Genomic DNA, 21,347 nt, shown 5'->3' on the forward strand with positions numbered 1-21,347 from the left:
AGTATATGTGAGAATTTTCAAAGCTCTGTTATCTTGTTTATTTGTATTTTATTTATAGTTGGCATGAATGTAATGGTGATTGAGAGATATTCCTCAAAAGCTTGTATCATATTTGATACATGTCATTTCAACATGCTTTTTCAATAAAATAATATACACAATTTTAACCAAGCACAAGTTGCTTATATTCAGAAAATACTCATTTTAAAATATCAGTAGCAATATAATCATTACTGTCACTTTTACTTTTTTTATCCCCTTTTTTCTCCCCAAAAGGAATGCCCAATTCCCACTACTTAGTAGGTCCTCGTGGTGGCACGATTACTCACCTCAATCCGGGTGGCGGAGGACCAGTCTCAGTTGCCTCCGCTTCTTGTTAAGTGCGAGAGCCACTAATCGTGACCACGAGGAGGTTACCCCATGTGACTCTACCCTCCCTAGCAACCGGGCCAATTTGGTTGCTTAGGAGACCTGACTGGAGTCACTCAGCACACCCTGGATTTAATACTCACGACTCCATGGGTGATAGTCAGCGTCAATACTCACTGAGATACCCAGACCCCTCACTTTTACTTTATTAAAATAAGCTGTCATTTATCCCAACATAAGAGTCACTTTTCGCACCGATTTAAACATTGAAACCACTTTTTTACAAATAGCCACTAGATGGTGCCATAAACATGTGAAACTTACATACTATCATTTCTTTGGCTTTTCAGCTTGAACAGAGAGTGAAACAGGAGCCGTCAAACGTTGTGTATCATATTTGATACATACAGCGTTATAGGGTTAAGATCGCATTTTGGTCATGGTTAATTAGGGTTGGGGCAGTGTTAATCTAGTCAACGAAATCACTGATGAAGTTGTTGGTTGACTAAGGTATTTTTTTATTTTGTCAACGATAACGAATAAGAGATGAAAAAGATGCATCATGACGAAAATAAAACGATTCTATTAAAGCATACTGTTGACGAAAACATGACGAGAAAAACACTGCAAGATATTAACAATCGAAACATCTGTTTATAAAAGAAGATATTAGAAATGGATTCATCTAATCTAATAATCCAATATTTTGGGGATTTCCAGTTTTGAGCAGCGTGAGTTGAACACGCTGAACACCGGCGAAATAAACCGCTTTAAAAACGGGTTAATGACTTCACTCCAACGCCTCATATATATATATATATATATATATATATATATATATATATATATATAATGTGAGATTAATTAACAGCCCAAGGTGGTAACGCTGCCAGGACGTGCAGCTCGCCTGTGCGTTATTTTGTAATAATTCAATGAGTCAATTACTCCGCTTATACCACGGTTACAACGCCTTAACCCTTGTGCGTCAATTTAAAAAAGTTACTCAGAGGTCCTTAGAGGACAAAAATGTCCATGTCAAAAAACTGCCATAATAATACTATATATATTAATATTATTTTCCACTTTCAATGAGTTAATTTTTTTAACCAGCATCAGTCGTGATCATAACTATCAAATATTCATTCATTTTCAGGATTTTAACCCTTTAAATGCCAGTTTGTTTATATAATGCCACTGTTGTTTTTTTACACACACACACAAATGTCTCAATACACACATACAAAACACACTCTGACCAACACACACACACAATTTTAGCTGCATCATTTATTCAGTTGTCCTGCAGTGCTCTATAATACAGCAAACAGAAAATAGGGGAAAAGCATGTATTTGCTCCATAGGCTAAACATGAGAAAAATGGCGCCATCTGGTGGAAAATATTAAAAATGTAAATTTTGAAGCCAGGGCTCCGTAATGAAAGTATAATATCCTAGAATTCATGATTTTATGCTTTAATGGCACTGGGATCAAATATTGCAGTTTTAATGGGTTTCAATGGGGACATTATTGTCCTGAAGGTCCTGAGTGTAACTATTTTGTGTACTCAGTGTATTATAGATGTATTATAGGAACTGAGGTTGAAATATCAAAATTCCCCAAAAAATACACAGCTTTGACAAAACGTATGCCATTGGCATTAACACAGCCAAAATGATTGAAAAGACAAAAATGTCCCGAAGGTTGCACAAGGGTTAAGTACACTTCTCAGCAGCAGCGAGTGTCGCCATTGCTAAACAACTGTTTACAACCCCACTGAGTCACGGGTGCGCTGACATGAAGGCTCAGTTTGTTGCTCGCATGTTTGTGTGTGTGAGAGTGAAAGAGATGGGAGCGTGAGGGTGTTTTCCACTACGGGAGGCTGATTAGGGGTGAAATACATTTTAACACTTGCACATATCAAAAGTTATTTCGGATAATAAAGAAACCGTTTCATTGATCAAGTCGTGGGGGTGCGTTCACATCAAGGCTCTGTTTGTTGGTCGCAACTCGAGTCTCTGTGTGTGTGTGTGTGTGCATTTCTGCCCCTAAGGATACACTGCTGATTTAGTTCACTATTAAATATGAATAAAACTGAAGCTTTTGTTTGTCATCATTTGTGCAGTCTCCAGCAGACGTATGAGGCGAAACGGCAGGAGTTTCTGGGCGAGTTACAGCGGCGCGAGGAGGAAATGAGACAGATGTTTGTCCAGAGAGTGAAAGAGAAAGAGGCTGAGCTTAAAGATGCAGAGAGAGAGGTATCATACACAACAACACAATTCACAATCTTCACACACATACTGTATGTGAGGTTGTGACGAGGAGGAGGGCGGGGCCGGACCGTGACTATGCACGCCCGGTCCCCAATCAGCCGAGGAGAGGGTTAAGTGCAGCAAATGCGGCAGTTCGAGAGAGAGAGAGAGAGAGCCACACGCAGCTGCCATGTTTGTGTTTTGTGTCTTATTGTTTTATTAAATATTGCTTTGACTGTTCAGCCGGTTCCCACCTCCTTGCCCATTTCAACCCTGTTACATTGGTGCCGAAACCTGGGAAGGAGGAGGGATGCGCTGTTGTGGAGTCCTCACCACTGCCGTCCGTCCAAAGGAGCAGCCGCGGCCGTCTGCCCGGGGGACGGAGAAACGGCCGCCGTCCACGAGGGAAGAGGGGTTCACTGCCGGCCGCCTGGAGCGGTGGAGACGCTGCCAGGTTCGGAGGAGTTCCCTACCGGCCGCCAAAATGCGGAGGGGCGTTCCATCCACCAGGGGTCGGAGGACTTGCTCCGGTCCGCCCGGGGAGGAGCGGCTGTTGTTCGCCAGATGGTGGAGGAGTGATCGAGGAACCGGCGAGCAAATTTTTTTCTCTCTCCTCTCTCTCACCCAATGTTGCTCCGGCTTGCCCTTTCCCTCTCCTCTTTTTTTTTGTTTTTGTTTTTCCCTCCCCTCGTCCCCCTCCCCAGCTCTAGAGAGGCAGGGAAAAGCCTGCCGGCAGGCTTTTTTACTGGTTATCCAAAGTACTAATGGTTTGAAATCAGGTGCAAACACTTTAAACACTTGAGATCAAAACAAAAGACTCAAAACAGTCAAATTACAATTATAAAACAGATACTTTGGAAGTCGTGATGAAATAGCCAATGCACACACACACACACACACACACCTGTGACCGCACATCAGGTGAACTCTATTTTATTGGTGTGTAAAGATACTGGTTAACTCTGCTTCATGTTGTGGCTAACAAACAGCTCTTAATCACAAGTTCTTCCTCATGTTTGATGCATGTCTGTGCAGTTGCAGGGGAAGTTCGAGCAGCTGAAGCGACTGCACACAGAAGAGAAGAGCAAACTGGAGGACAAACGCAGGAGTCTGGAAGAGGAGATGAGCGTGTTTAACAAACGCAAAGCTGCAACGGAGCTGCTGCAGGCGCAGTCCTTCAACGCCAGCACCAACAACAAGAAAGACAAAGATCGCAAGAAGTGAGTATGACGAGATTGATTCGGAATGACATTACAGCCAAGACACCTTCTTAAACATTGTCTTTTCTGTTTTACAGTTCTGGATTCATGTGACAAGAGAGACGACCTTAAGCCTGATTCACACACGAAATATTGATGCGCAGCAGTGTTATATATCATGTTTGTAATGAACATTGCATCCGGTTGTTTCTCTTATAATTAAAGTAAGAAAATACACACACACCAGCATATCTGTGGCTGTTTGCATTCACGTTAAAGCTTCGTGGTACTGTATTTTATGGACACGACAGTCACGATTCGTCACTTTGAAAAATCCACACGTCTTTGTGTGTGTAGAAAATGGAAATAATCTTCTGAACAAAATGAATGCTACGCTCTTTTGAGAACGTTAATCTACTATTTTTCCTCTGCTGGACTTGGGTTTTTACTGACCAGTATTGAAGTCACTGTTTGTGGAGGGCTAAAAACATGAATTAAAACTATCCTATAGTCATTTACTACAAATAAAGGTTTACCTTATTGCATTTATTTTCTACATTTTATACTGGTATGTTACATGTATTTAAACAGTGTTAATTTGGGTGAAGTTTTAACCAAATAAACGTATGTATTTTTCTGCAAGCTGCATTTCCTGTGTTAACACTGGTCACATCAAGCTTTGTTTTCGCTATGCAAAAGTCTTGGCTATACTTTAAAAACAGTGTTTATTTTTTATATTTATTGCCTGGCCTTGTGTGCTTAATCTGTGTGTTACTGTAGCGGTGATTTGTATTTATTTAAACTGAGGGACGTGTCAGTTATTTGAGTTGTAATTCACATTATGCCACAAATGTTGTCAATGGAGCTCATCTTGTATTTATTTATTTTGTCGCAATGTGCAGTTAAACACTATATGACGTCATCTGGAAGCTGCCACAATGTTAATTAGCGATTAATCACAAACACGCCATTTGCATTTTGTAGCGATATAAACCAATTATATCATAGAGCACGTTTTGTATTTGTTTACCTGACACCCTCACTAACAAAAATCATGCAATATGCTGTATTTATCTATATTATGTTGTTTATTTGCTTTTGGTGACTAAAATGATTAAAATGATCTTCTAGCCATTTTTTTCACAGAATTGCTGGAATTGAAAAAATAAAAATAATAAAATCAATAACATCCAATGAAAACAAATATCACTATGATGCTGTGATCCTGTAACCCTTAAAAACATTTTTCCATTTTTTGGGGGGGAAAAGATGATCTGACTAAACAGTCCCAGTACATGCATTTGTGAGTAGTTCCAACAGAACGGATCAGATGCATTATTCATTCTCTTTCAACATATTTCTCATGGATAAACGTAACTGCATCACACACAACAGTACAAAGTGATTATAAGCAACTCACTGTTACATTATTTCTTACAGACTTTTCCACATGTGTGATAAACTAACAAATACAAATTGAGCACTTAGGATTTGACCTCATATTCCATGTTATTTGTCACGTTTGAGTCGTATAAAATGCATTAATAAAGCCTATTGTGAAATTATCTAACTAGAAGCAATAAAGGCTTTAAGTTGAAAAGAAATCATATATAGTGGCTTTCTATTGTACAACTGTATTGTGAGTTTCTAGTTGCATCCTTGATTTGACATACGATGACTTGTGGAGTCTTTTGATGACTTAATAAAATTGGCAAGTTTTATATTGGGTATTAACATTTTTATTTGAACACAAATTTCAGCAGCGTAATGTAGAATTTAGAATGTTCCATGTTCTTGACTCTTCTATTGTGTCACCGTTTGGATCCTTCAGTGCTGCTCCGACTGTTGTCTTGTGTTCTTGTGCTCAAGTACTCAAAGAGAATAGTTCAATAGACTTTCTACACATATTAATTAATTGCATTCAGTTATTCATACTGACTTGAATTCAGTGGTGTGCAATGGCACAGTTTCAAACTCTCTTTGGGTGGTTTGGACGTGTTTGCCGCAAGTGGCCCAGAAGGAACACACACCTGAGGGCACAGCCGAGAGTGAACAAGCATCCAGCAGATGGAGTCCAGATACCTAGAGCCGCAAGATCAGGCATCTATGAGTGCAGAGGTGAGAGAGGCCCTTGATTTCAGCGCTATAGACAGGAAGTACAAGATCAGATGCTGCCAGATACTGGACAAATACCTGCTTCAAAAGAAAAGAGAGAGACAGGAGAAAAGACAGAAGAGAAAGAAGGATGAATGGGAGGTAAAGGAGGGAGGATGTGTGATTCAGAAATATAGAGAGGCTGAGGAAAAGAGAAAGATAGCTGGTCAGAGCAAAAGAAAGAAAAAGACAGATGGAAAGATGGAGAAACTGGCAGAGCTCGACTCAGTTTCACTGCTGGTTGATAACAAACCTCTGCTGTTCCTCGACTCCACCAGTCCTCCAGCCCTCAAGATCAAACCCACAGCGGGTTGGGGGGTCTGGGTATCTCAGCGAGTAAAGAAGCTGACTAACACACCTGTCATGAGTTCGTGAGTTCGAATCCAGGGAGTGCTGAGTGACTCCAGCCAGGTCTCCTAAGCAACCAAATTGGCCCGGTTGCTAGGGAAGGTAGAGTCACATGGGGTAACCTCCTCGTGGTCGCTATAATGTGGGGTGCATGGTGAGTTGTGCGTGGATGCTGCGGAGAATAGCGTGAGTCTCCACATGCGCTAGGTCTCCGCGGTAATGCACTCAACAAGCCACGTGATAAGATGCGCGGATTGACAGAGGCAACTGAGATTTGTCCTCTGCCACCCGGAGGTGATGAAACCTTGCCACCCTCGAGATCAAACCTACAGCCCATGGTTCCTCAGTGGCAAAACCGTTGGTTGTTCCTCAAAACTCAACTCCAGCATGTGATGAAGTAGTAGCCCTGACATTTTCTCCATTACTTGAATCACTAGTGGAACAACAATCAAAGCTTCCAGCCACTTCATCTGTGTTTGACTCAAATCCAGGACTTCTCCAATGTCCCACATTGACACTGAAGGGAGTGAGTTTGTGGAGTATATGGGGAGGACGCTCCCTCACAGTGAGCTTGAGAAGATCAAACAGCAGCAATCACTGAAGGATGGCATGAAGCGCGAAAGGGTCTTTGGTTGGATGGAGAAGGACGGCGAGGTGCAGGAACCGGTGCTGCAGGTCAAAACCATAGCTCCACAACAGACAGATAGACCTGGAGACTCCAATGCACCAACAGACCAGGCCTCTCAAAAAGCAAAAGAGCTGGATGATCGAATGATCAGATTGTTCCACATGAGCTCTCCTGATGGTCCTACGGAGACCAGACAACAACTAAAAGACCAGGACAAGAACAAAGGAAAATGAGCACTTGTTCTCCTTAACTTGGCAGAGAAGGCAGCGAAGAAAAAGGAAGAGAAGAAAAAAAGAAAAGAGGAGGAAATGGAGAAATGATAGCTGCTTGAACGGTACAAAAATGATCCCAGACTGAAGCATTTATGGATCAACAAGCGCGACTGTTTCTGAAACTCCTGATCAAATGTTGATTAGAGGCTGGTCTCCTTCATTCTCCATGATAGTCGCTTTCCTCTGAGGTCAAAATCTGCCTCTCCAAAATGTGGAAGTGAATGTCGACTCTGAGACAGAGCTCTTTCCTCCTCAACTCAGTGTGTCTCTTTCTGTTTGATTTTTTTTTTTTTTTTTTTGTGCATCTAAAATAAAAACTCTTGTTTATTTCTCTGTGTATATACAATAGAATATGTGTCAGTTAAAATATACAAATTAGCTGATGTTTGCAAATTAGCAACAAATAAGTGACAGGTAAGAGAAGATACAAGCAATATAATAATAATAATAAAAACATTAAAAAGCAAAATAAAAGTTCTTACACTTTGCAAAATGTATTTATAAAGTTTGGAAAATATTGTTTTCAACTATGACTCAAAATCAAAATGTATTAAAGATTAAAAACAGACTTATTATCCTGAAGTTAATTCTAAAAAATTGCTGTAACAACAATTAATGTTGTAAAACTATTTCAAATTAAAATGATTTAAAAAGTAAAATATCAAAATAAAATAAATAAAATAAAATTACCATGAAAGTGAGGAACATGGAATAAGGAAAAAGGAGCCCAGACATTCTGCAACATTACTCTTCTTGTGTTCCACAGAAGAAAGAAAGTCATGCAGATTTGGAACAACATGAGGGTGAGTAAATGGTGACACAATTTTTTAGTCCGTTATAGTTCATCCAAAAACAAAGCTTCTGTCATCATTTATTCACCCTTATGTCGTTCCAAACCCGCATGACTTTCTTATCGGGCAGCATGACAGCCTCAGTCACCATTCACTTTCATTATTTGGGAAAGAGCAGCGTAAACATTCTTGAGAATATCTCCTTTTGAATGTCACAGCAGAAAGAAAGTCATGCAGATTTGGAACAACATGAGGGTGAGTAAATGGTGACACAATTTTTGAGTCCGTTACAGTTCATCCAAAAACAAAGCTTCTGTTATCATTTATTCACCCATATGTCGTTCCAAACCCGCATGACTTTTATCAGGCAGCATGACAGCCTCAGTCACCATTCACTTTCATTATTTGGGAAAGAGCAGCGTAAACATTCTTGAGAATATCTCCTTTTGAATGTCACAGCAGAAAGAAAGTAATGTAGGTTTGGAACAACATGAGGGTGAGTAAATGGTGACACAATTTTTTAGTCCGTTATAGTTCATCCAAAAACAAAGCTTCTGTCATCATTTATTCACCCTTATGTCGTTCCAAACCCGCATGACTTTCTTATCGGGCAGCATGACAGCCTCAGTCACCATTCACTTTCATTACTTGGGAAAGAGCAGCGTAAACATTCTTGAGAATATCTCCTTTTGAATGTCACAGCAGAAAGTCATGAAGGTTTGGAACAACATGAGGGTGAGTAAATGGTGACACAATTTTTGAGTCCGTTACAGTTCATCCAAAAACAAAGCTTCTGTTATCATTTATTCACCCATATGTCGTTCCAAACCCGCATGACTTTCTTATCGGGCAGCATGACAGCCTCAGTCACCATTCACTTTCATTATTTGGGAAAGAGCAGCGTAAACATTCTTGAGAATATCTCCTTTTGAATGTCACAGCAGAAAGAAAGTCATGCAGATTTGGAACAACATGAGGGTGAGTAAATGGTGACACAATTTTTGAGTCCGTTACAGTTCATCCAAAAACAAAGCTTCTGTTATCATTTATTCACCCATATGTCGTTCCAAACCCGCATGACTTTCTTATCGGGCAGCATGACAGCCTCAGTCACCATTCACTTTCATTATTTGGGAAAGAGCAGCGTAAACATTCTTGAGAATATCTCCTTTTGAATGTCACAGCAGAAAGAAAGTCATGCAGATTTGGAACAACATGAGGGTGAGTAAATGGTGACACAATTTTTGAGTCCGTTACAGTTCATCCAAAAACAAAGCTTCTGTTATCATTTATTCACCCATATGTCGTTCCAAACCCGCATGACTTTCTTATCGGGCAGCATGACAGCCTCAGTCCCCATTCACTTTCATTATTTGGGAAAGAGCAGCGTAAACATTCTTGAGAATATCTCCTTTTGAATGTCACAGCAGAAAGAAAGTCATGCAGGTTTGGAACAACATGAGGGTGAGTAAATGGTGACACAATTTTTGAGTCTGTTATAGTTCATCCAAAATCAAAGCTTCTGTCATCATTTATTCACCCTTATGTCGTTCCAAACCCGCATGACTTTCTTATCAGGCAGCATGACAGCCTCAGTCACCATTCACTTTCATTATTTGGGAAAGAGCAGCATAAACATTCTTGAGAATATTTCCTTTTGAATGTCACAGCAGAAAGAAAGTCATGCCGGTTTGGATCAACATGAGGGTGAGTAAATGGTGACACAATTTTTTAGTCCGTTATAGTTCATCCAAAAACAAAGCTTCTGTCATCATTTATTCACCCTTATGTCGTTCCAAACCCGCTTGACTTTCTTATCTTTTCTTGAGAATATCTCCTTTTGAATATCACAGCAGAAAGAAAGTCATGCAGGTTTGAAACGACAAGGAAGGTGAGTAAATGATGACAGAATTGTCCTTTAAAACCAGTAATAATACTAATAATAACAGATGCAACATGGACAGGTTGTGTGACATGAACTCATCACAGGGTCTGAAATTAACTTTATAGCCCACCAAGCAATGGGGCTTTCTTAGACTGTTCACTTATTACATTAAAACTTGATTTGTATTTAAAACACGTGCCGTGTGACACTGTGAAATGCAAAGGCTGCTGAGAATTTTTTTTACTGTGTTGCCACTTCATAGAATGATTTGTCCAGTTTGTCCCAGGACAGTGGTCACTGCTGGTGTCCTGGGAGGAATTTCAAACAAACCCATTTCAAGTGTCACGTACCTGAATAACCTCACTGGAACAGTCATGTCCATTTGCATTTAGATAGTCGGAGGTTGATGTGTTTCTCAAGTGACTCATCTCACTGAATGTTCAGCAGGAAATTGGATTGTTACTCGAGTCTCTCGCAGAAGATTTGATATTTCTAATTATAAGCCATCTTGGCGAACAACAGATGTGACACTTCCACGAGAGTGAGAGGAAAAATAAAGGAAAGGCAGTGAAGAGGAATGCAATTTATTAAAATTTCCAATGAAATGAACTACATGAGATTAATCGAATTACTCACATATATCAATGTTGGCAGAAATATTTTTGCAATTGAGTTACCTATCCGAGGTATAAAGGGCTGTTCGCACAGGATGTGTTCTTGTTCTCTGTCAGTGCTGTTTTTGTTGGTCAGCGTACACGTGTGTAAGACGAAAGCTTTTGATGCGTCTCACTGTGCTTGCGTCACCGTTTCACTGGTTTTCAGCATCTCTAGCCATAAACGCCACTTTTTGTATTAATGCATTCTTTTTTGTGTAATTAATCACACTGAATAAACGCCTTAGTTAAAACCATTACATGTTTGGACTCCAAAGACGTTCCGTTTTGTATTGTTTTGAGTTTAATAAATGCGCCAATGTAGAAGTATTGGCCTTAAATTAGTTTGATTAAGTTTTGATTACTGTTGGGAATCGTAAGGAGTTTAATGATTCCACTTAAAGGAATATTCCGGGTTCAGTACAAGTTGAGCTCAATCGACAGCATTTATGGCATAACATTGATTACCACAAAAATTATTTCATCCCTCCTTTTCTAAATGGTCAGAACGAAATGAAAAGAACAGTTAATAACATTCTTTTTAAAACAACAGTACTCTGTGCTAAGGGGTCGGTGAAACCCTTGGCCTTTTCACAAGTTTTTCACAATTCCTGACATTTAATCGTAGAAAACATTCCCTGTCTTAGGTCAGTTAGGATCACTACTTTATTTTAAGAATGTGAAATGTCAGAATAATAGTAGAGAGAATGATTTATTTCAGCTTTTATTTCTTTCATCACATTCCCAGTGGGTCAGAAGTTTACATACTAACACTTTGTTAGTATTTGGTAGCATCGCCTTTAAATTGTTTAACTTGGGTCAAATGTTTTGGGTATCCTTCCACAAGCTTCTCACAATAAGTTGCTGGAATTTTGTCCCATTCCTCCAGACAGAACTGGTGTAACTGAGTCAGGTTTGTGATGGCCACTCCAATACCTTGACTTTGTTGTCCTTAAGCCATTTTGACACAACTTTGGAGGTATGCTTGGGGTCATTGTCCATTTGGAAGACACATTTGCGACCGAGCTTTAACTTCCTGGCTGATGTCTTGAGATGTTGCTTCAATATATCCACATAATTTTCCTTCCTCATGATGCCATCTATTTTGTGAAGTGCACCAGTCCCTCCTGCAGCTAAGCACCCCCACAACATGATGCTGCCACCCCCATGCTTCACGGTTGGGATGGTGTTCTTTGGCTTGCAAGCCTCACCCTTTTTCCTCCAAACATAACGATGGTCATTATGGCCAAACAGTTCAATTTTTGTTTCATCAGACCAGAGGACATTTCACCAAAAAGTAAGCTCTTTGTCCCCATGTGCACTTGCAAACTGTAGTCTGGCTTTTTTATGGTGGTTTTGGAGCAGTGGCTTCTTCCTTGCTGAGCAGCCTTTCAGGTTATGTCGATATAGGACTCGTTTTACTGTGGATATAGATACTTGTCTACCTGTTTCCTCCAGCATCTTCACAAGGTCCTTTGCTGTTGTTCTGGGATTGATTTGCACTTTTTGCACCAAACTACATTCATCTCTAGGAGACAGAATGTATCTCCTTCCTGAGCGGTATGATGGCTGTGTGGTCCCATGGTGTTTATTGTTGCGTACTATTGTTTGTACAGATGAACATGGTACCTTCAGATGTTTGGAAATTGCTCCCAAGGATGAACCAAACAGGTTTCAATTAAAAAACGTAAAGAGGTTTCTTACCAGAGGCACTTTTGTTGGCGCTGCACCCGTAGAAGAGCTTCACGGAAATCAATGACATGCTGTTGTGTCACATGACTCAGTGCAACAGAATTTTAACCCCTAAATGACAGTATAGAGTCTTTTGAACAGTATTCAGTCAGTTTAACTTCATTTAAATTATGCGTTGCATATAGAAAGCCAAAATACATCGGGTCGTTCGAGGTTAATTAGAAGTCCAACAGTTGTGAATCTGATTAGTGGTTACAATGTTGATTGGAATCAATAATTATTCCACTGTTACTGGATAAATAATTGCTTTGGGAGATTGATTTAAAGAGCACTAGATAGACAGCAACACAGAACACGTCTCAAACCGCACAGAATACATGCAGCACATTCTGAGTCACATCCACATCAACTTTCAATGATCATTTTATCCAGTAACATTTTACTCGCACACATTCAGCAACAGATACAAGTTCATTAATATCATCGAATAACTTGATGGATTTGTTCCTTTTAATTCAAAAGCATTTATTGCTAAAATGTACTCAACATTAAACAAACAAAACGAAGCACATCATCATAATCAGCGAATCAGACAATGTGTAAATGAATACAATGTCAAAAACCAGAGAGCAAGAATGAGGAAATATTCCCCAACATCTCAACTCCAGCACCAGTATCATATAAATATGAGTCATTTTATCAATATATATATACCTCTTTTTTCATTGTAGTGTAAAAGTCCTTCCTATAAACGAATAGTTCATCCCCGTAAATGAAAAACTGTCATCATTTACTCACACTCATGCTGTTCCAAACCTGTTTGACTAACTTCAGTGCAGCTGTTTTAAAGCCTTCAGCTACATCGAGGACAAAAAAACATAATTAAAGCATCATACTGGCATGCGATGGGGTAGAAATAAGAATATCTGTGAATATATGTTTTATTTGGGTGTGGAAAGACATGAGAGTGAGTAACTGAGGACATCATTTCATTTTTGTGTGAACTATCGCTTTAGGTGTTTTCAGTGGTACACCGGTACGACCCTCCGTACACTTATCATCTCCAACATGGAGACCGACGTGTGCTTGTCTGTTGGCACCGAAACTCCAAAGAAGAAAAAAACGGCTCTGTGAAAATGATCAAATCTGCAATAATTTGAGAAAAAGACCACCAAATAGAGACCAATGAGAATAAAAAAAACATCAACACTTGGTAGGAATTCACCAAAGCAACAGAAGTCGAGTCACAAATCATCTCGGACGCTCACAGAGAACAAGTATCAAAAACATTCACTTCATTGTTGAATAAAGAATAAAGATGTGCTGGACAGGAAGGAGAGGGAACAAACACGTGTGCTCAAGACTTTTGACACCTCGAATCTTTCATTATGTATTTAATGAGCTGCTGTGCTTCAGTCTGTGTAAAGAAGTTTTTCTTAAATACAAAACACACAGTCTAAAGTATGGATCAGCAAATCACTCATAATCATGAAACACTAAAAAAAAACAAATCACTAAATATATCAATATATGTATTTTTAAAGTGAAATTGTATAAATAAATTATAAATTTTATTGTTTTTTAAATGACTGTATTTTGTTTTTAATTATTTATTTAATGACTTAATTTTGAGTAATTTTGTTCTCCATTCTCACGGGCCGTTCACACAGGACGTGTTTTTTTCTCTCCCCAATTTGGAATGCCCAATTCCCAATGTGCTCTAAGTCCTCATGGTGGTGTAGTGACTCGCCTCAATCCGGGTGGCGGAGGATGAATCTCAGTTGCTTCCACGTCTGAGACCGTCAATCCGTGCAACTTATCGCGTGGCTTGTTGAGCGCGTTACCACGGAGACGTAGCGCGTGTGGAGGTGTCACGCTATTCTTCCGCAGCATCCATGCACAACACACCACACGCCCCATTGAGAGGGTGGCAAGGTTTCATCACCTCCGGGTGGCAGAGGACGAATCTCAGTTGCCTCTGTCAATCCGCGCATCTTATCACGTGGCTTGTTGAGTGCATTACCGCGGAGACCTAGCGCATGTGGAGACTCACGCTATTCTCCGCAGCATCCACGCACAACTCACCATGCACCCCACATTATATTGACCACGAGGAGGTTACCCCATGTGACTCTACCCTCCCTAGCAACCGGGCCAATTTGGTTGCTTAGGAGACCTGGCTGGAGTCACTCAGCACGCCCACAGGATGTGTTCTTGTGTTAAAAACAGCTACTGGATTTCTGGAAATAATTAATTAGCATTAGCAAAGAGGATGTAGAAGATGTCATTTCAATTAGACAATAAGGAAGTAAAAACTAAATAGAAATGAAATGTAACAAAATTCAAATATTGGCTGTATGTGTATGTATAACATGTTGCACACAACATATGAACTATTTCAATAACTATTTCCATTTTTATTTAAACTATAATTTACATTTGTATAATTAAACGTCTTTTATAATTCAATTAATGTAATATATATATATATATATATATATATATATATATATATATATATATATATATATATATATATATATGTGTGTATTTTTTTTCTTGTATATATATATATATATATATATATATATATATATATATATATATATATATATATAAATATATAATTATATTTAAAACAATATATTTAACTTTAATTTTATGGATCATGGTGGAAAAACACAGAATTCTCCAATTTACTGAATATATAATAATAATAATAATCAATAGATTTAAAATGTGATATTGGTTTTCATAAAGTTACTGAACAACTGTGCTACATGGCATAATTAAATTATGGTGCTGTATGTTTTGATGGCTGTTTATTGTTTTAACAGTTAACGTAGTTTAGAGAAATATCAGTTGTGTATTAGTAAAATAAGGTTATATTTGATAAATCAATTAACATGGACTAACAATGAACAATACTTTCACAGCACTTATTTATCTTTTAACATGTACGAATAACTTTTTACATTAAAAGTTTTTTGCATTATGAGCTTAACTTACCAAACAATGAAAAATAGTATATTTAAACATTAACCAAGGTTAATAAATGCTTTAAAATTATTGTTCATTGTTTGTATCCCTGATGCATTTACTAATGTAAACAAATAGAACCTTAGTGTAAAGTGTTCCCAATGTATTCATATCGGGGAATATTCAAGCAAAATGTATGTAATTGTATATTCTATAGCAGGGCTACTCAACTTCAGAAAGGTCAGGGGGCCCTCGAGGGCCCACTCTTAATTGTTATGGTTATTTATGTATATATATATATATATATATATAATTAATTTGAATTGTCAAATGCTCATTCACTTGTATTGTATGAACCTACAGAGCTGAGATATTCTTTTAAAAATCTTCATCTGTGTTCTGCAGGAGAAAGGAAGTCACACATCTGGGATATCATGAGGAGAGAATTTTCATTTTTAGGTGAACTATACCTTTTAGTAATTATTTTAAACATACGGGGTGTAACAGTGATTTTCTGATATACTGCAGGCTATATCAGTTCTGTTGTCACTGACTGTCAACTAACAAACACCATCATACACCAGATATGTGTTCAAAAACAAGAGCGATATATCCAATATTAGCACCAAAAGTCTTTCAGTGACAAGTCATAAAGATTTGTTCACCCCCCTTAGCAGGGGCGGACTGGCCATCGGGAGAACCGGGACTTTTTCCGATGGGCCGGCCGCGAAACAGGACCGAATGGGCCGCCATAAGCTGAAATGGGCCGCCGTGTTATGCAGAACGGGCCACAAAACGGCGCCGCAATATGCCGAAGGGGGCAGCGATATGCAGAAAAGGACAGGATGATTTCTGCGGGATCGTCCCGTATTTAAAGATAAAATTATGTGTCCCGTATCGAATCAATACGGGATGCAATTTGTCCTGTATTTAAGCTGGTCAAATGGCGTCACGGTGAAATCGTTCCAGATCGGCAATTTAACACTGATATAAGTTGGAAAATTTGCCTACGGTGGGTAAAGGACCGTCTGAAAAGTCATATAAGAAAGGGTATACCATTTTTATTAATAACGCATATTAACTCTTAGCGCATTTATTGCTAAAACTGGAGGATGTGATTAGGGGCCGTGATCATCCCCCCCCAACATCTATTAAGTGTCCCTTATTTTAAAAATTCAAAAGTGGCAACCCTAGTCTCAACGCAGGAAAAACGTCTATTTTTTCTTGTAAATAATGTTGTCATGCCGAATACTATATTTCTAATATTTCTGATGAGCTATGCAACAGATCGGACAGATTCGCCCCGTGTTGTGAAGTGAGATTGCCCGTGAGCGCACATGTACTGTGTATGAATGCACGCGCAGGCCGATGTATTTCTGATGATGACATCGCTCGAGGGCCGCGTGTTGAGTAGCGCTGCTCTATAGCAAAAGTGTTGGATAATAAAATTCCTCTGTTGTGTGACTGTGAACTGAATTGTAATTCAGTAAATTCCTCTTGTCATTGTAATCCAACATCCTGTGGGGTGTGTCCAATTTAAATCAATACAAGAACGCTTTCAGTGTGAACGGCCTCTGAGCGGTCTGTTTCTAGACTGATATTGTAAATGTTTGGTATGAACACAGCAGTTATGTCGGAAGGTTTCCATGTGTTTATGCCTCTCAACCTTCTGTGCGTCTGCGTCTCAGTGATGCTGGTTGGTAAATTTACACAAGTTTTCCTGAACATTTGGCCACGTGTTGCTCGTGGATGTTTGTTTTTCTATAAAAAATAATGACGTGCTGCTGATGCTTCCTCTCTGATGAAGAGTGTGTGTGATGGAGATCTGATCCAAACAAGAAAAACACTTTGCTGGATTAAGCCCAATACTTGACGCAAGTAAGTCGAGTACTTACACAAACGCAAATGCTTGAACACATAGCCGCGGGTAGTAGGGGTGCTGGGGGTGCTGCAGCACCCAATTCCCTTCTTCTACAGTCAGTTTTCTTTTTCATGGCAGAGCAACAGATTGAAGAGAATCTTGCTGAACAAGTTAGTTAAAGTTAGGTAAGCTATTGACATGTTTACAGCTGCTGCATGAATAATAACACATCTGATTTAATGACACAGTCATTTGAAGGAAACTCTATCGCCCCCTTGAGGACTGAGATCTGTTACCGGCACAGTAACACAAGAATCGCATTTCACATACTGTATAAACGTTGGCAGCATTTGCGTTTCCATCAGATCTGTTTCTGGGCTTTGACTCATTCAGTACGTGATGATCTTGAATAAAAATCTCTATGGAGCTCAAAAGCACAGCAGAGTTACAAAACAAAGACATTTGAAGACATTTGAAAGTAAAGTTGGGAGAGAAGAAAGCGCTTCTGTAAGTCAGTACACCTGCATGCACATACAGAATTCTTTAGGAAACACAGAACTGTCATATAAAATGGATAAAAAGAGTTTGTGCTTTCACAAGTAGCCCAGATTCAGTGTACCATCTCTGTAAATGTATACGTTCATTAATCGTGTGAATCTCATGAAAACATGTCCAGGTCATATTTCACCCCAAAATCAAAAGGAAAAAAATCTTTGCTTGAAGAAAATTAAACCTATTAATTAGGCAATTAAGATTTATTTTTTTATTTTTTTGGCATTGTAACATTATTTTCACAAAATTGTAACACATTTTCCCCCAAATGCTCATTAGCATTTCAACTTTTATTTTGTGTATTATTCTCAAAGGAGATTTTCATTACTGTAATACTACTATAATGTATTTTTTATTTCTATTGAAATTACACACACACACACACACTCACACACACACACACACTCACACACACACACACACACACACACACACACACACACACACACACAGACACACAGATACACACACAGATTCACACACATACACACACACACACACACACACACACACACACACAGACACACATATACAGACACACACGCACACACACACACACACACACACACACACACACACGTGTTGGTGCAGCTATCATTATGAGGACTCTCCATAGACATAATGATTTTTATACTGTACAAACTATAGATTCTATCCCCTAACCCTACCCCTAAACACACACACACACACACACACACACACACACACACACTCTAACCCTACCCCTAAACCTAACCCTCACAAAAAACTTTCTGCATTTTTACATTTTCAATAAAACATCGTTTAGTATGTTTTTTAAGTGATTTGAATTATGGGGACACTAGAAATGTCCTCATAAATCACATTTATAGCATAATACCCTTGTAATTACCAGTTTATAACCTAAAAAAAGTCCTCGTAAACCACTTAAACCTGCTCACACACACACACACACACACACACACACACACACATGTTGGTGCAGCTATCATTATGAGGACTCTTCATAGACATAATGATTTTTATACTGTACAAACTATAGATTCTATCCCCTAACCCTAACCCTACCCCTAAACACACACTCACACACTCACTCACTCACTCACACACTCACACACACTCACACTCACACACACACACACACACTCACACACTCTCACTCATTCACACACACATGTTCGTGCAGCTATCATTATGAGGACTCTCCATAGACATAATGATTTTTATACTGTATGAACTATAGATTCTGTCCCCTAACCCTAACCCTAAACACACACACACACACACACACTCACTCACACACACACTCACTCACACACACACACACTCACTCACTCACACACACACACACACACACACACACACACACACACACACTCACTCACTCACTCACTCACTCACACACACACACACACACACTCACTCACTCACTCACTCACACTCACACACACACACACACACACACTCACTCACACACACAGATACACACACACACTCACTCACTCACACACACACACTCACTCACTCTCTCTCACACACACACACACACACACACACTCACTCACTCATTCACACACAGATACACACACACACTCACTCACTCACACACACACTCACTCACACACTCACTCACACACACACACAGATATACACACACACACACACACACACACACTCACTCACTCATTCACACACAGATACACACACACACTCACTCACTCACACACACACTCACTCACACACTCACTCACACACACACACACACACACACACACACACAGAAACACACGTACACACACAGATGTAATAGTAATGACAATGACATTTCTTTTTGCATTATGGTAAACATGGAGACTTTTGGGGGAAAGTGTATTTAATTGTCACCCCAAAATAAAAACATTAATTACATTTAAAAAATCAGAAACATATAAAATATAGAAGCCTATTAAAATTTTTTGCCATTATGAATTCATTATGAATTCTCATTACCATAATACTACTGTAATATTTGAACTTCTGAGTTTTATTATCTTCTAAGGCGATTCTCATTAGATTCTCAGTACTGTTATTTTAACAATTTATATATGAGCTAGAGATGTTTCATGAGATTCACCAATTCACTCATTACATTCACCCAGTGTAACATCCTTACTGTCATAATCATTCAGATCTGCTCATGATTAAAGTCAAGAAAAACATTAAAGCGGTTGAACACTCAATCTCAGATCGTACACAGCTGTTAGAATCATTTCCTGTCCACATTTTAAGCTTCACTCTGAGACCTTCACGATCTGATGCGGTTTGGGATGTTCAATGTAAACACGTTCTGAGTGACACGCAGGAAACATCAAAGCTGCTTCACTCTGAGTGTCCAATCAGCTCGAGTCGAGGAAACCTCATTTCACTTTCACACACTGGAGGGCGTTGAAGACTCACTTCTGTTTCCTCAGACGGAAGGCACGATAGAGCCGGATCTGATCAGAGGTGAATGTTGTAAACTGTGCAAGATGTGTGTGTGTGTGTGTGTGTGTGCATGATGATGTGTGCTTTGTTTCTTTGCCCCTTTTCCGCTGAGAGGCTGCCAGTGTTGGTGCAGGAAACCGAGTCAGGAAGAGCCATCTGACGGACCAATCAAAGTTACTGTCGTTAATAATCAATTCCCCATAGGAGAAAATGAATGGGATTTTTACCTCTGGAGCCCTACTGTTGTGCTGTATAATGCTTCAGCATTGGGATGGCATAAAGATATTGAATTAAATGACTTTGGATGTTAAGAATATGTTCTCAAAACTCATAAGACTCGTAAAGAGACTGTGATGAGCTGTGTTGATTTACAGGCAGTGAAATAGTCAGTTGCATCATCGTTCGACTCAAGTAAAACTTCTGCCGAACACCAGCACCGTTTCAGTGAAAAAGGGGTATGTATTGTGAGGCAGAATTCGGCAAAACTACACTACACTAACACTATGTGCATTTGTTCACATGACAGGGCTTTCCTAACAGATCTATGAGGAGAATGGCAGTAAATGTGCTTGTGTTTTGAGCAGCTTATGAAGTTAATTCATTCACGAGGGAGCAGCTCTTCTTCAGTGCACCCGAGTGACATCTTCGCCTCTGTTTGTAGAGATTTTTTGGACATTTTTTCCCACAGGTGTCCGACTCCCCGGAGATGTGTTTGCTGGCTGATGTTCCTCACCTAGAAACTCTCCACGAAGCTGCCGGGAAAGAGTCCTGTTCGTCCGGTGCGTTGCAATGTTCCTTTATACCAGCCGTCCTCTCGCTTCTTGTGCACGAACACGATGTCGCCCTCCTTCAGCTCAATCTCTGCTTGGCTCTGAGGCGGGTACGGCACCACCACACGATACCTGACAGCAAGACAGCAGATTGAACATCACAAGAGCAAAACTGAAGTACGCTTGAGAACTCAGAAGTGACAGTAATGATTGATCATGAAAACACAATAATTGTGATAATATATTACACTCTTGAATTAAAAATATGGACAATTGCGGGTCTGGGTATCTCAGCGAGTACTGACGCTGACTATCACCCCTGGAGTCGTGAGTTTGAATCCAGGGCGTGTTGAGTGACTCCAGCCAGGTCTCCTAAGCAACCAAATTGGCCCGGTTGCTAGGGAGGGTAGAGTCACATGGGGTAACCTCCTCATGGTCACGATTAGTGGTTCTCGCTCTCAATGGGGCGTGTGGTAAGTTGTGTGTGGATCGTGGAGAGTAGC

General features: G+C 39.6%; 3 protein-coding genes across 4 annotated transcripts in view; 2 read left to right on the top strand and 1 right to left on the bottom strand.

Moving 5' to 3' along the window:
• The window catches only part of LOC127448269 (septin-8-like), a 32,124-nt gene extending 26,597 nt beyond the window's left edge, over positions 1–5,527 (top strand). The window contains exons 8-10 of the mRNA XM_051710679.1: positions 2,492–2,624; positions 3,654–3,838; positions 3,916–5,527. Of these exons, the coding sequence (XP_051566639.1) occupies positions 2,492–2,624; positions 3,654–3,838; positions 3,916–3,931 (334 nt within the window). The 3' untranslated portion in view covers positions 3,932–5,527. The remainder of the gene's footprint in view (positions 1–2,491; positions 2,625–3,653; positions 3,839–3,915) is intronic.
• Positions 1–21,347, top strand: part of LOC127448282 (uncharacterized) — a 384,406-nt gene that overhangs the window by 188,621 nt on the left and 174,438 nt on the right. The gene's annotated exons all lie outside the window — the stretch shown is intronic.
• Positions 20,808–21,347, bottom strand: part of LOC127448239 (E3 ubiquitin-protein ligase SH3RF3-like) — a 215,231-nt gene continuing 214,691 nt past the window's right edge. The window contains exon 11 of the mRNA XM_051710631.1: positions 20,808–20,976. Coding sequence (XP_051566591.1) covers positions 20,808–20,976 — 169 coding nt within the window. The remainder of the gene's footprint in view (positions 20,977–21,347) is intronic.

Source organism: Myxocyprinus asiaticus, chromosome 11 (genome assembly GCF_019703515.2).
Source record: "Myxocyprinus asiaticus isolate MX2 ecotype Aquarium Trade chromosome 11, UBuf_Myxa_2, whole genome shotgun sequence".
NCBI lineage: Eukaryota > Metazoa > Chordata > Actinopteri > Cypriniformes > Catostomidae > Myxocyprinus > Myxocyprinus asiaticus.